Source organism: Trachurus japonicus, chromosome 12, assembly GCF_045865225.1.
Source record: "Trachurus japonicus isolate A0001 chromosome 12, Traja_1.0".
Taxonomy (NCBI): domain Eukaryota; kingdom Metazoa; phylum Chordata; class Actinopteri; order Carangiformes; family Carangidae; genus Trachurus; species Trachurus japonicus.
This window is the reverse complement of record NC_140918.1, coordinates 15,802,509-15,817,964: the sequence shown is the minus strand read 5'-3', so window position 1 is coordinate 15,817,964 and position 15,456 is coordinate 15,802,509. Positions and strand designations below refer to the sequence as shown.

General features: G+C 41.6%; 1 protein-coding gene across 3 annotated transcripts; it reads right to left on the bottom strand.

Annotated features, from left to right (window-relative positions):
• Positions 1-265: 265 nt before the first annotated feature.
• On the bottom strand, positions 266-12,788 carry sgsm1b (small G protein signaling modulator 1b). 3 transcript variants are annotated; one of them, XM_085793458.1, is made up of 25 exons: positions 12,559-12,788; positions 12,393-12,436; positions 10,512-10,587; positions 9,250-9,412; positions 8,906-9,058; positions 8,609-8,676; positions 8,074-8,216; positions 7,845-7,976; positions 7,541-7,665; positions 7,379-7,446; positions 7,131-7,294; positions 6,854-6,983; positions 6,271-6,397; positions 6,123-6,187; positions 5,858-6,003; positions 5,641-5,769; positions 5,391-5,564; positions 5,178-5,246; positions 3,254-4,522; positions 3,046-3,170; positions 2,868-2,950; positions 2,666-2,775; positions 2,482-2,578; positions 2,219-2,386; positions 266-1,999 (listed from the first exon to the last, which is right to left on the bottom strand). In XM_085793458.1, exons 1-25 carry the CDS (start codon positions 12,563-12,565, stop codon positions 1,911-1,913), a joined length of 3,924 nt encoding a protein of 1,307 aa, XP_085649584.1. In that variant the 5' UTR covers positions 12,566-12,788; the 3' UTR covers positions 266-1,910. The 3 variants fall into 3 exon arrangements, with proteins under 3 accessions (XP_085649584.1, XP_085649585.1, XP_085649582.1); XM_085793459.1 differs by having other exon boundaries at positions 3,254-4,519; XM_085793456.1 differs by lacking the exon at positions 12,559-12,788 and having other exon boundaries at positions 3,254-4,519; positions 12,393-12,455.
• Positions 12,789-15,456: the final 2,668 nt, after the last annotated feature.

Below are 15,456 nucleotides of genomic sequence, written 5' to 3'. Positions count from 1 at the left end.
AAATATATAAAATTTCTGCCAGACAGATCAGATTCACGTTACTGGGATTTCACTGGGATTGCTCAATCTAAACTAGACTCGTTGCCATTAAAGTTTGTACAAAATTTTCAACATTTGAAATTCTCAATCTCAAAACGCACACACATACAACAAAGATTATATCCATAGCTACATACCACTAAGCTATCACTGCACTGACCCTTAAATGTAATACTTCCAGTGCTTACAAGGCTGTGAAACCCTGATGAGGGTTTTTTTTTTTTCCAATCAAGATCACATTTTCCAAGCAGCATGTTATGACAGTCTGAGCAGCACGATACACAGTGAAACAAATAGGAACTCTTGAATGTGTAGTTAATGGGTTTGCTCAAGCCAAGAGGTGGGCAGTAGTAAATCTGGTGACCATTACTGTCTGGCCAAGAAGTGAGCTCTCCAAGGAAATGGAGGGCACCAGATCCATTTGAGCAGGCTGAGCACAACCTGACTGTCCTTTCAAATGAGTAAACGGAAGTGGCAGCTTTGTGGTTAGAAAAATTAGCTTTACAGGGCACAAACTGTAACTGAGGAAGGTGTTGTGAGGAATGGCCAAAGTGAACCTGGGAATGAAATACTGGTATGAGCTAAATATGAAAGGTAACAGTAACAGGTAACAAGTGTGAACATGGAGATGGTTGAGGTAATTGTAGAGAAAAATGTGCAGTTACTTTAGGAAATTGTTGCCAGTCTTGGCATTTACAAGGAGCTGACTAGATGTGTCAAAGACAAGGCAACGTACTGTAGATCTGCAGGGCAGGATAGAGGCAGAAAACTATGCAACTCTTCAGGGGGGGGGAGTGAAGTGCGACCAAGTGTACCACCACCAGCTCAAAATAAACCAACAGAGCAGCTTTCACAATGCTGCAAGGAAGCTGAAAGTGTTAGCACTGTTGTGCTTTGATGTCGTGAGACCTGAGAGCTAAAATCTTCAGCTCGAGCAGCATTTGGTTAGGTAAGGGTAGCACTCGACATCTGTATTAACTACTTGAATAACTAAAGTCCAGAAATAAAAGCTCAGATAGGTAGCAATGGATGGACTTAATAAATGCATAGAGGAGGACCAAGACAGAAGGAGCACAAAGTATGAGAACTTGGGGGAAGGGGGAAACAGCTGACACTGTACATGCAAACTATGTGCAATCATGCTGGACTGCACAGAGTTAACAGGTTCAGTGAGGATATCCTGCTAGCGTGTGTGCATCAGAGGCAGACACAGAGAAGAGGGTCCCAAAGAAGCACACCTGTCCTGTGAGACCACACATGCTACTTGGACACAATCTAGCACTGACCAACCGCAGCCTGGTCTGCAGTTCCCATAATGTCTACAAAAACCAACTCATCTAATCGCACCAGCTATTATTACTGAACATATTCAAGTGTATCACAAGATGTTTAACCATGGCAGCTACAATTTCAGCAGAAATAATAATAATACTTAAAATATATTCAAGTGTATAGCAAGATTTACAAATATATGGGAGGTACAACTCAACAAAATGAACCTTGAAGAATAACAATGAAGTGAAGAGTTTGGTTCCTGTATCCCTGAAAAAATAGCTAAGTTTAAGGCAAAAATAAATAACATCCTGAAGCAGATTCAACAAGGGTACATTCACTAGGTGAACAATAACTCTTTAAAAAATAAATGTACTGGCAATACTTGCATCTCCTGACTATAGAAAGGGGCAAGTGGAGATAAGTTGTTAATAGGAATTTATGATAATGATGATTAATGGCCAATTATCTTTTCAGCACTTACCAGTGCATTTCATTTACATCAGCTCCTTTCCTCTTGATTACATGATTATGATGTGGTTGTATGAGTATCCTGAAATAACTCATGGTTATCAGAGTTTGACAGCAGCATCAAAGCATCACTTGTTTTCTATGAGAGTCTGCACTTTGTTGACCAGGTCTCGAGCCATCATCAGGACTTGGGGGACATTGTGTCGCTCTGCCATTTCTGAGAAGAGAATATGAAAGTCATTGTGAATTTGAAGTAATAATATCCATCATCTATATGAGCGAACAAGGCCATTTAACAGGCGTAAAAATTTTATTATCATAACATTAGCATAGGTGAAATACTTCGCCAACTGTTAAGTATTGTAATTGTGAACAAGAGTTTGTCATTGTTTTCAACTTGTACTGTAGCATGTGTATTTATCTTATCTCATCTTACCATTGAAGAACTTGATGATGTCTGTGAAGTCCATGTTATTTTCTAGGATGATGTCTCTGTACATCTCCACCAGTGCCAGAGCGATGAAGAGGACAAAGTGCTCGGAGGAGGTGTGCTTTGCGGCCCAGATGGTTTCCCACACGGAGAACACATCATCGTACACCATTTCTGTTCGGAAAAACAGCAATACATTACATCATATTATGTGAAATGCAAAGTTATGTTCAATAAGTGATATAAACAGACAAAACAAAACCATTTACCTCTTTTGAAGTCCAGTAGAAACCAGCGATAGCAGAAGTAGAAGTGGGTATAGTCTCCATTCTGCTGCATCAGTTCAAATAGCTCAGAGTCCAGGATCTATGAGTATGAGAAAACAAGATGGCATCATTACTCTGCAGCCTGTCTGATTCATTAATATGTGTCTATGCATATACATGCATATACCTGGATAAGAGAACGCATATTGGCAAAGTGAGAGTCCATGGCGCCTCCGTGAGGAAAATTCTGGTTCATCCTCTTCATCAGTTCAGTGAAGCAGCTAAATGCCATGACCTCTGGGAAGCACACACACAACAAGTTATTGATTTAACCATTTATGTACACCTCTGGAAAGCAGAAAAGGAGTTTGCACTTTATTTCCACTGACCATCGTCCAGAATAACCAAAAGAGGAGCGAGCAGATCACACATGCCCTGGACGTAGCCTGTATCCAGATGCTGCCACACGTAACTATGAAGACAACCAGATTTTTTTTTAAATTTTTGGATTCTCTCACATTTTGTGTTGAGACAAACTTCACATATCTCATATGGTAACAGGTTTACCTGCACATGATGTTACGCAGCTTCTCCAGGTTCTCAGAAGTGAAATACCAATATGTTCTGTCACAACGTCGGACATCTTTGTCAATGCGATGTAAGTTGATCAAGTACATGTCCAGTATTTCTTGCTAAAACATAACGGTAAAATTCAGTTAGCATATATTCAGGATAAAAAGAAGACACATGTCAGTTTATCGTGTGTATTGCTTACAGAATAGGTTTGTCCCTCTGAGGATTCATCATGTTTGGTGTCTCCTCCCACGTCCGCAGACTCTGGTTCAGTGAGCACATTTTCCATTTCAGGCTCATCTTCAGACAGGCCCAGGTCGGTGCCCTCAGGACTGGTGTTACAAGCTGTGTCCAGATGGTGATCTAGGACAAGGCCCTCAGATGCCATTTTCTCTCGTTGTGCCAGAGAGATGGGTGGTGCAGCGAGGCCTGCCAAAGGCCTGGCCTTAATATCCTCAGAGGTCACACATGTTATCCCTGTAGGAATGTCCTCCATTTCCAAGGCGGAGGGAGAGTCATCTGAATCTGCCGTGTCCGGAGACTGCCGGGATGACAGTGAAAGGCTGCCCCTCGACGCCGACTGAAGAGCGTTCAATACTTGTCTGACTGGTGAATTTGATCCTGGTTTATCAAATGGGATTTCTGCAGCTTTGTCCTTTTTGATTTCAGCCAAGTCACAAACTGTTGTTTCGGCTTCCTTTCTATCTGACTCAGTGGCACATGGCTTGATTGTTTGTGATGGGATTTTCTCAGAAGGTGTTTCGGGCTTTTCAGAAATCTCTGGCTTTCTCTCAGTTTGATGATCAATGTCTTTTTCCACCGCAGGTTGAATTAATGGCTCTGTTACCATGTCTTTGCTCTTGTGGGCTTGGAAAGTCAAGGTCTGCCCAAGTGGAGGTGCCTGGAAATATTCATTATGAATCTCTGTTTCTAGCTTCAGAACGTTAGTGTTCTCTGGAGCAGATCTTATATTCATATTCGTGTCCACTGCTTTCAAATCTTTACACTCTTCATCTGTTGTTATGTCTTTGTCTTCTACCTTAGGTTTTTCTTCAGCTTCAGATGTCTCTTTTGACTTGCTGACTCCAGTTTCCTCAGCCACGTCACTTTCTGTAACTGTCTCCATCTTTTCTGTCTCTGAAATCTTGTCCTTGGCAACTGGGTCCATACCATCTGCCCCTTCTGGCTGAGATCCAGTTGTAATTTTCTCATTTAAGACTTCTGATGCATCAGCTGAGGGCTGAGATGTTGTCGATCCAACAGTTGACTCTGTACCAAGAGGCCTATTTTCTGAGGCTGGAGGCTGATTTGACACATCTGAAGAGGAGGGGTTGAGGGTTGGAGGAAGTTGTGCAGAGTCCGCATTATCATTTGTGATGTCCTTCACTGGACTGCTGTGCTGTACTCCTCCTTCCTCGGGCCTGGGCTCAGACTCAATCTGATCCACTGCCTCCACTGATCCAAACACCTGCTAACCGGACAAAAGTGGTGAACATGGAGTACATTTACAGCACTGAGATGGACTAATGTTGAAGGATTACACCAGTTCACATACACTCACATACATTGCCTCCATTCATTTCAATTCCAGATGAAAGCCCTTTAAGATTTGGAACATTCATAGGATGTAATACTATGTAATCCATCACAATAATCATCTGAGATTTGAGAGTGAGGGAGGAAACTAGTAGACTGGCTCTTGAGACGGCAATATTGGTTGTTCAGTTTATGGGTCAGTCCACCACTTTGTCATCATAGCTTGAAATACCTCAGCATTACTATTGGATGGATTCCTATAAGATTTGATAGATATGTTCCAGTTTTCCTCTGGCACCACCTGCAGGTCAATGGCATTACTTATCCTAAGAAATACTGTATCTCATCATGGCCTGGATGAATTGTAATCACTTCTGCAAGCCTCTGACTTTTCATCTGGCAACTTCATCAGGTCAAATTTCAGTTAGTTGAACACCAATCCTTATCTATTTTTAGATATTTTCTGTGGTTTGGTTTTAAAATGTGGTTTAAAATTAATGGAGGCTAATGGAAGCTGTTCAGCAAAAATTAATTGAAATAATAACTAAGATAAAACATGCAAAAACACTGTATTGATCAAGTATTATTACCTGTGCGCTGCTGCTGGAATCACTCTGTGAGGTGGCATTCTGCTGATCTGAACTGCTACTTAGAGACGACTGCAGTGAAGAAGCATCATACAAGAGATAAATCGGACTGTCCGCCAAGTTATGTTAATAATTTCAATGATCATTATCATAACATGAAATTTTCCTTTCATGTTAGTACTAAATGTCAACGTAACACTGAAACATCAAACTTGCATCTGTGCTGATGGTGGAGTCCCGCTGCACCGGTCCTCTCTCCACGCTGGCTCCTGATGAACATCTGGCGATTGCCTCAGCGTGTTTCTCTCTCTCCCTCTGACGAACAATGGCCTCACAGCCCTGCCACTCCTTTAAGGTCTGCTCATACATGATCCGCATCTGCTCATCGATCTGAAAACAGAAACTTTGTGTAAACAAGGATTGTCACATATAATCAATCCTACACACTATGATACAGGATAAATACCTCCATCCTGGATTTCTCTGTCGTGGTGAACTGGTAGTGTCCCAACAGGAAGGGCCAGACCTCTTTGCGAAGTGAAGGGTCCACACCTCCAAAATACACAAGCCTGTGTATCTCCTTCTCCTCATAGGCCTGAAGAAGAGAAGTGTAACTCAAACTGAAATCGCACACTCAATAGGAACTCAGATTTTATGGCGTGTTGCTCGGGTGTGATTCTCACAGTGCCGTCCTTGAGGAACTTGCCCCAGACCTCCACGGAGAGGCCTCCTTGGGCATCACAGGGCACATCAGGGTCAACTATGGTGGTGTTCACCAGAGCAGAGAGGTGGGTGCGAACCGTTGACAGGTGACGGCAGTATGCTAGCCCTTGAGAGGAAAAATAAACATTTCCTTATTGATTAGGGATGTTGTTCGGCATGAGCGATCAATAAGAATGAAATTATTTCAAATTGAATGAAAGTAAACCTTCAATCATTTGGACTCACATCCATAAAAAGCACGGGAGATTATCTGGTACTTCATGGTGTCACAAAGGAGCTTTAAGGGAGCCCTGGCAGAATGAGAAAATTGAAAACTTAGTCAAGTAGAATAATCTGAATATAGATTTTGAGCCTGTCCCTGTGAAATAATTACCTCTCTTGATTACAGCCATTAGGCAGAGAGCCATCAGAAGAGCCATTTTGTGAGCAAGAGGAACACGAAGACTTCCTGGGGGTTGGTTGCCACATGTTCACACCCTGGTCCATCAGCTCTAGAGCCACTGAACAGCATAATATCCCCAATCATTACTGGTGCTACCATTAGCATCATGAGAAAGTAAAACAGATGGAATTTCAGTAAATAGACATAAGATGCAATTTTAAATTGCAAAAATAAAAATAAAAACATGGGAAAAACAAACCAAGTGACAGGGTGGAGATGGAGATGTGGCAGACAAATTACTTTATGTCCATGCAAAGTCTCCTATAATGTGAAATGGACACACAGGCACTAAATCGGCAGGGGGGAAAAAGATAAGAAATGAAACCCTTTAACATCAAAGAAAAATTAATCAGAAAGGTGAACAGTGAATATCTGCCTGGGGAAAACAGATTTATCTAAACTGAAGTTGTCTAATTCGTAAATCAGTATTAAGAGCTGATTGCAGATGTAATCTATGATGAGTCTTCATTAGATTATCTGGGGGAGGCAGAGCAGGCAGATTGAAGACACTCACTGAACTCCATCTGATTGCCAGGAAAGAGGATCCGAAACACATAATCGGTTGCTTCATCATCTTCTTTATCTGATACAGAATCACATGAGCCTTGTGGACTCCTCTTTCGCAATTTCGGGAAAACCTTTCCCTGCAAACGAAAAGTCCACTGTAGTTCAGGCCGAGCATAGCAAACACTAAATAGTGTTTGATGAAGAAGAATCGTTATAACAAATGAAGTTTTGGACAAATGCAGAAACTTTGACACACGATAATAGTATTTCATTATCGTGCTGACCTTTCCTCTCTGATTCCAGAGCGGTGGGTCCAGCTGTCCATGAGGAAGCAGGCCGGTCTCCAGGCAGGTCAGAAACTGGAGGAGGTGGCCTCCTTTGGGGAAATGTAGAGGAGGTCTCTGGATCCCATCCTGACTCACCAAAACCACAGTCCCACCACTGTTCACTGAGGGAGAGGGAAACAAGATAAGTAATAGCCTACCTCATACTCCTCCTCTGCATGCAGTAATATAAGAAGGCATTACTGTACCTTGCTGATGACAGTGGAGATACACGATCTCCTCCAAACGAATAGTCATAGCATAATCCCAATAGACACTGAAAGACAGACAAGTGAACAGAAGCCATTGAGTCAACTGTGTAAAAACAAGAGCATATTCTTATTTGATTGGCTCCTATGGGTCTTACTAACCTTTTCTCTGAATCCAGCTCCCCCACGTTGCCATTCATCAGCTGATTGGGAGTCCACTTCAGTGTCATGAGATCTGCAGTCTGATGTAGGGAGAGGTAGCCTGGTATGGCCTCCATGTCATCTCTCTGCGCACACAAATACAAGCTCTCAAATCAGAACATGACAGCTTGAGTAGAAATCAATTCACAGACACGCCACATCCCCCATGAATGTGAACAAGCCTCTATTAATATTCAGTCTCTTTTAGGAGATACTTAACTCGTATTATTATTTCATCTATTTGATAAAAAAGAAATACACACACCGGCTGCACCAGGACGTTGTTCTTTCCAAACAGAAGTGTGGCTCTGGAGTTTTGGTGGAGCGACTCAACGTAATCTCTCACCCACATGAGAGGACGATCGTCCATGCTCCCGCTGGACTGTCTCTTCTGGATCTGATGCAGGGGAAGATGACATCAGCAGTGTTACACATACACAGGAATGTATAGCTCATTGTGTCAGTGAAATCAATGAAGGCCTTGACTGTCTAACCAGTGCAGGTCGTCTGGAGGGAGAATCCTGCCGACAGTGGCCACTGTGGATACGATGTCGCTGCACAAGTTCGTCAGCAGACGGGTCTGTCCAGAAATGGTCGGCAGTCTTAACTTTGGTGTACTCCAAAGCACAAGGGCCAACTGCAAAACACGGTTAATTGGATTGAAGTTGTAGATATTTTAAAGATCTGAATCATTGATTGTATAACCTGAAACTGAATAGAGAAAGGCAAAGTACAGGGATTAGCTTTTATAGTGTAGTCAGATAGATATATAGATAGATATGGGATGGGTCCTCCAGGATTCTCTTCACCTGTTTCAGTACACACCTTTCAAACAGGGACTGCAGATTGTAGTGATCTTTGAGACCAATAATTTTTATAGCAGTTTGGACCAGGTGCAGTAGCTTAGATTTAGCTGAAACAGGGAGGTTCCCAAACCAAACAGTCATACTGTATCTGATGACACTCTCCAGGACAGCCTGGTAAAACAAGAAGTCATAACATGTGCAGATTAGTGAGGTTCATAAATACCCAATAGAGAAGCAAGAATTGGTCCATCCACAGGATCCATCAGCATAGCTTCTTTCTCATAGAAGGAGCTGCAAGAAAAATGATTGAGACAATTTCATAGCATTTTCCAAGATCTGTAAAATAACCACATAATACTGATATTGACATACTGCAGAGTGTAGGTAACAGAAGGTTAGGAAACATAACAAAGCAAAGGAAATATTTCTTACGGAGAATAACTGACAGTACAATGATGGCACGAAACAACTGTTCTTAAGTGAGAGACGTGGAAATCCAATAAATGGTGTTTAACAATACCTGCTGTTCTCCACTAAGTACAGGACAATCTTGTCTAAGAGCTTCTCCATCAGCGCAGTCCGGATCCACAGGTGCTTCAGTGCCTGAGGAGGGAGGTTGGCCAGCTTCGATTGCCGACTGCGGTCATTACTCAGTGAGGAGTTGTTCTGTTTGCTAAAAAAAAAAAAAAAAACAGAAAAGAAAAGAAACCTGACAGATGAGATGTCTGTATGCTGTTTCAAAGATACACATGTAGAATATAGGATAGAAGGACAATATATATGGGTCATTGAGGATACATTGAGGAGAAAAGAGGAATTGATTCTACATCACTGACCTCTAATGGGCAGAATTAAAAATCTCACCTGTTTTCAATAAGCTGCTCCAGCTCCTGGACCTTGTGGCAGAGTTCCTCAGCAGGCGAAAAGCTTTTTGCCACCTTCATAAAGAGTGCTGCAACCTTGTTACTGCACAGCAGGCCTGCAATACGCCGCTTCAGTCCATGAAGCACACAAGCCTCCACTACAGCTATGCACACACACACACACACACACACACAGACAGTATTACTCGATGTTTGATTTGGGTTTTTTTTTTTTCAGCTCAGTATTATGCGTGTTTGTTTATTTGAGATTAAATATTTTGTTTGGCTTTGAGTTTTGTTTTGATCTCATGAGCACGAAATAATTTCCTTCTCGTGAAATCCTTAAGGCTTAATAGCTTTTTGCAAAAAGAAAGAAAAAAAGACAAGAGGCACAACAAGCACAGGTGGCACAAGTAGAAATAGATGCAAACCTGTCCAACACTGTCTACTGTTGCTAGGATATGAGGGATGTGAATCACACACGCCTCACTCCTGGTTAGTATCAACACCTTTGAATGGTGTAAGTCTACTCTAATACAAATCCACCCAATCCATCTTATTAAGCATTAAATAGACTAAATGGCTAATAGCATTAGGAAAATAACTTCTGAGGGTTTACACAGCTTGGACTGACTGTAAAGAAACATTTTGCGCTGTGAGCATGAACTCGTAGGAGGTGACAGGGCATGACACAAAGTTATGTCAGCCATCATTCTGTACTGTACATGATAATGTGTAACCATTACTGTGACCCATACTGTTTGATGCAGCATGACATGTGCTATGCTGCTGGACTATTTAAAGCAAAAATATAAACACTGTTGCCCACAAGGGCAACAATAATTTAGTTTTCAGACACATTCCTCTTTCTATCCCTATTTAAGTAATCACCTCAGACCAGGTGCCATGATTACATACCTGGTTACCAGTTTTGAGAAGATAATATATACTTTATTAAGAATAAGTCACATTGTCACAATCATTTCATGAGAAGAGGTAAAATAAAATGATTCCAACTTTATGGGCAACAGTGTACTGTATGTTACAAATGCACAAAGCAATAATTCCCCCAAATCTCTCTTGTTTTCTATGCTTATAGCATCCCCTTTAATACTCATTCATAAGTTAATGTGGAAAAATTTGTGCTCACAGACAAGGCACTGAGCATGTCACCTTAACTTTGGAACAACATGACCAGGAGAGATGGCACAGTGTGCAATTCAATCACAGTAGGTTTAAAATGAGAAGAAGAAAAAAAATTACCACAGAAAGATATGATGTGGCTGCTGTCAGCATGCACAAATTTCCTCGTTACAGCCTCCTCCATAATTTGTTTCACCTAAGAGAGAAAGGTACACGGTGAGACAGGACTTAATCTGCCTGACGCAGTTACATAAGGCGACAGGGAGTCAAAACAAGGAGCACGCAGGTAAACAAAGGGGGGACATGTTAACAAGATGAAGTAGCAGGAGAAAATGTGTCTTCTCACCCTTGACTCTTTTCATACACAACAATCAGCATATAGGCCTAAAACCAATTTGCTTTCCTTTGAAAAGGATGGGGGTCTAGCAATTTCTTATTCAATGGAAATAAAGTGTAAGCACTTGAAAAGATAGATTTTAAATAATGGTCAGTTGGTCACAATCAAACCGGCAAAACAGCAGAGGAAGGAAGATATCCTGTTTTGCTACTTGGTGTCTCTGTGGAAGATCCCCCCTGCTAGGTAAATACACACATCGTAATAACATGCTGTAACGCAGCCTTTCTTTTTATAAATCCGTAGTCCCCAAGACAACCCTGCGATAACCCTGACGACACCTCTGGGGTTGTTTTTTCAGACCTGACAAAGCTTCTCCTGAGCTACAGGAAAAGCTGTCTACAGATTCAGAGGTTATAATGTGCATTGGGCTACTTGTTGGATGAGTGTTTTTATTCACTTGCACTTAAGAAAATATAATAAGTGTTATATGCTGGAAAATGTCACATTCTACCAAGTACTTTAGTGTCCCGAGACTCAATGCAACATTTATTTGTAAAACTGACTGAATTAATGAGTTCCATATGATATTCTGTGGTCTATGTCCACAAAATGAGGGAATAGTCCTATGGTAGAATAAAATGGGAGTTTTCTGCCTTACATAAACAGACAATGAATGCCACTAGATCCATGTTCACAATTAAGCTTTAGTTCATTAAAAAATAATACAATCTCATTCTTACAATGGGCTTCAAACCTACATTTCACAGCTTAAGCCCCTCCTTGCTGCAGGATCTGGTATCAGAGTCATGGATGTTTGAGAGGCAGTGAGTCACAGGTGAGGGGGAGCATGGGCACGATATAAGCCTGGAAGAACCCGGCTTTCTCGGCAATGAATAAAACATCCAGCTTTCTCTCCCTGGGGAATCACGTAGTCACTTGAGCAGTTTGGAAAGGTCTGCAGTGTGATCCCTTTAATGTCTATGTAGATGAATATCCAAACAGCTCATAGTTCAGTGATAAATCACCCAGTGTGAGTTGCATTTAATGTCTTCTACAGCACACAACATGCAACATATGCCAAGGTCACGCCTTTAAGTTTGTAAATAAGATGCTGTGTTATAGAAATGTCAGTGCAACCAGGGTTTCCTCAGGGAGAGAGAGAGAGAAAGAGAGAGAAAGAGAGAGAGAGAGAGAAGACTACCAAAGGATATGGATTTTCTTTTTTTAAAGACACATTTCGTATTGATAGCAAATCAATCTGTAAAATCACAGCTTCTTTAATTTGTAGTGTTTCCCCTCCCGATACTAAATCATCATCACTACCATCATCAGTATTATCGTCATCACCACCACCACCACCACCACCACCATCACCATCGTCATCATCATCATCTTACGCCAGCAGTCAAAAACAGACCCTGCATAGAATTTCACTGGATCTCAATTGCATCCACTCTCTAGCCTACATGATGCACAAATGAACGGCAATATTTGCTCATAAACAGGCCTGTGGCGTAGTCTGTGGCTCAGACCTGATGGACGATGTCCACATACACACACGCACGCACGCACGCACACACGCACACAAACACTGTCTCAGCTTCCAGCGCCCAGTAAACACAAACTGTGATGAGGCAAAGAGGGGAAATAAAAACACAACGAACCTCTTTCTTGACATTGCGCAGCAATTTCTGACGCGTCTCGGCCTCTGTCACGGGAAAAAACATGATGAATATGCTGATCAAGATTTGCAATGATCGTAAAATTAATAATGATAGGCTCACGACAAGGGGAAAAATAATAATAATTAAAAAAAAAGGGCGACCGTACCTCCCATCGCTGCAGGCAGGATGTGGCGGCTGGTGACACGCACGGCTATTTTTCTGGTTGAATGTCTTGAAAGCAACGTAGACAAACACTGGTTAGGAGGAGGTAGAGAGGCTCCGAGATGTACGATGTGTTCTTAGCGACTAAATTAAACCTATCTGCTACCTCTCAGCGAACCAACACCCCTTTAAAGTCACAGTAGCCTTTACATTAAGCCATACAACACCTACACCCCTGTGACATAGACACACATGCACACACTCAGAAATCTGTAGCAGGTGTCTCTTTGTTCTATGTAAATGTATTAAACATTTGAAACATCCTGGTGTTCTCATTAGAAAAAAAAAAAGTTTCCTCATTATAATTTTCATAAAACAGCCTGACACTCCTTAATTTCCCCACAGGTTGAACGCATTTAGTAATTAAACCTAAAGAGCCTCTGGTTAAATTATAGGCCTCATGAAATTAATTATCACAATCACACTAGGAGAATTAATCCATTCATATAGCCTACAAACATACTCACCGCAACCTGATTAAAAGAGAGGGCAGCTGGGTCCATTAGGCTTCACACACCAGACCAGCTCATTTCTTTATCACATATCACATGAACACTGAAAAATGAATGGAGGAGAGAGAGAGAGAGGGAGAACAAAACAAACAATTGAAATTCCCAGTCAGTATATTATAGGCCTATATAATGTGTGAAAGAGTTTACACATTGAGCCTCAAACTGCAGCAGAACGTCTCCAAATGGAGAAAACTCTCCAATTCATTTCTTTTTATCGACTGCTGACTTGGTAGCCATGATCTTTTTTTTTAAAGTATATTTTTTGGGGCTTTCTCACCTTTAATGGGCAGGAAAGTTAAGAGAGAGACAGGAAATGGGAGGCAGAGAGCAGGATTCGAACCGGGGCTGCCTGCAGTGAAGAGGACTAATAGCCTCAACACATTGGGCGGGTGCTCTACCAGCTGAGCTAAACACTGCCCCTAACCATGATCTTTTGATTGGAGATATGGCAGTGTACAATATGTTGCAGTCAGCTTTGGTGCAATTCCATGTAATTTATGTAACCACCTTGAGGTAACACTCAACATGAAGCAGGAGACAGTGAAGCCTTGAATAGAGATGGCATATTGTGAGCAGAGATATGAGGATTTTCATGAAATTGATTGAAAGCAAGGACAAGAACAAGACTGTAACTGGGCATAAATCAAAAGCATTTTCGGTAAAATTTCAGAAAGGGGACTGACAGTAGGTGAGGGAAGCGCTGTACTACATGTACATTACTGTACAGAAGGTTTACTGGCAGTGTGCATCAAAGGTAACACTCACTTAAGAGCCTACATGTATTAGCCTATTATTTGTTTATTGCGTGCAGCATTGCAATGTTGTGACAGATTAAAGTGAAGTAATTTACACATTGTTAATTAGGCTAGTTTAATAAAAGATGATCATACAGGTTTCATGTGAAATCTCAGACATCACAGCGGCAAAGTAACTAGGCTATCATGGGATCAAAATTACAATGCTCTGAGATGTGTGGGAAATGTGTGTATAAAGTAATTAAAATTTAAAAAAATATCCAAGTAAAGCACATTAAAGCAGGAGTAAGCGATCCGGTCGTTTTGGCTAACTTCTTGTCAGCCGATGGAGTTAGCAGTCCCCGCCCTCGTCCCTACGTCACCACATTCATGCGCATCCCTTGGCTGCACACACAGAGAGGACCGCCCCTTTATGCCGTTCTCTCTCCTCATTGGATGAAGGTTGTAGGATACAAGGAAAGTTTTCTCCTCGGCTTACAGCAGAGCAGAGTGACTGACAGACCCGTGTTTCAGACCAAACACTCTAAAGTGATTGTCGTCGGAAGATATAACTATTTAAGACTTATATTAACACAAATATTCCGCTTACTTCTGCTTTAAAGCAGATATCAGTGGAATGTTTTTGTTAGTCCTAAATAGTCCTCTTTTCCGTCAGCAATCACTTACATTAAGTATTTCAGCCTAAACACGAGTCTCTCCGTCACTCTGCTCTGCTGTAACCCGAGGAGAAAATTTTCCTTGTGGGATACAAGTGTTATCCAATGAGGGGAGAGAACGGCATGAAGGGCTGTGTGTGCAGCCAAGGGATGCGCGTGAATGTGGTGACGTAGCACGAGGACCAATTGATGCCTGACAAGGGCGGGGGCTGCTAACTCATGGTGCGTTCAAGGAAACTCGTACTTTGTGTTTTTCCTTCCTGTGAAGTCATACCAGTTCGATCTGGTACGAGTTCACGGGTCGGAAGTTACGAGTGGCCGTTATAGGGAACTTTCACAGACAACAGGACAGTAAAAACACGAGCTACGGGTTACCTGGAACGCTACCAAGTCGTAGTTGTGACTTGAAGCTGTAACGGTTTCAAAAGCCTGCCTTGAACACAGCATTAGCCGAAACGGCCGTGCCGCTGTTATCTGCTTTAACTGTAGCCTACTACCACAATACTTGGAAGACAAACAGATGAGAGTTTTTTTGATTTATTAATGAGTCATACCCAACTCCATATTATGAGGTTTGCAAATATTACCAAGGCCTTATCTGTGAATAGAATAGAATAGAATAGCTTTGTCATAGGCTACGATGATTTGCAGAATAAAATATACAGTGACAAAATCTTTATAAAATTATAAGGAGCCATAAAACATAATAGAAATTCCGTTAGTGCAGGATGAACAATTGTGCAATGTAATGTAATGTACAGGTGTGCAACTCTTTAATATTATTATTTTTTCAGTATTAAAGAGTCTGATGGCTGCTGGCAGGAAAGACTTTCTGCTCCTTACATGTAGGATAGGATACTAGGCCTATAGACTGGTGTGATGATGAGACAGCGAAGGAAACAAGGAAGGAAGCAGACAA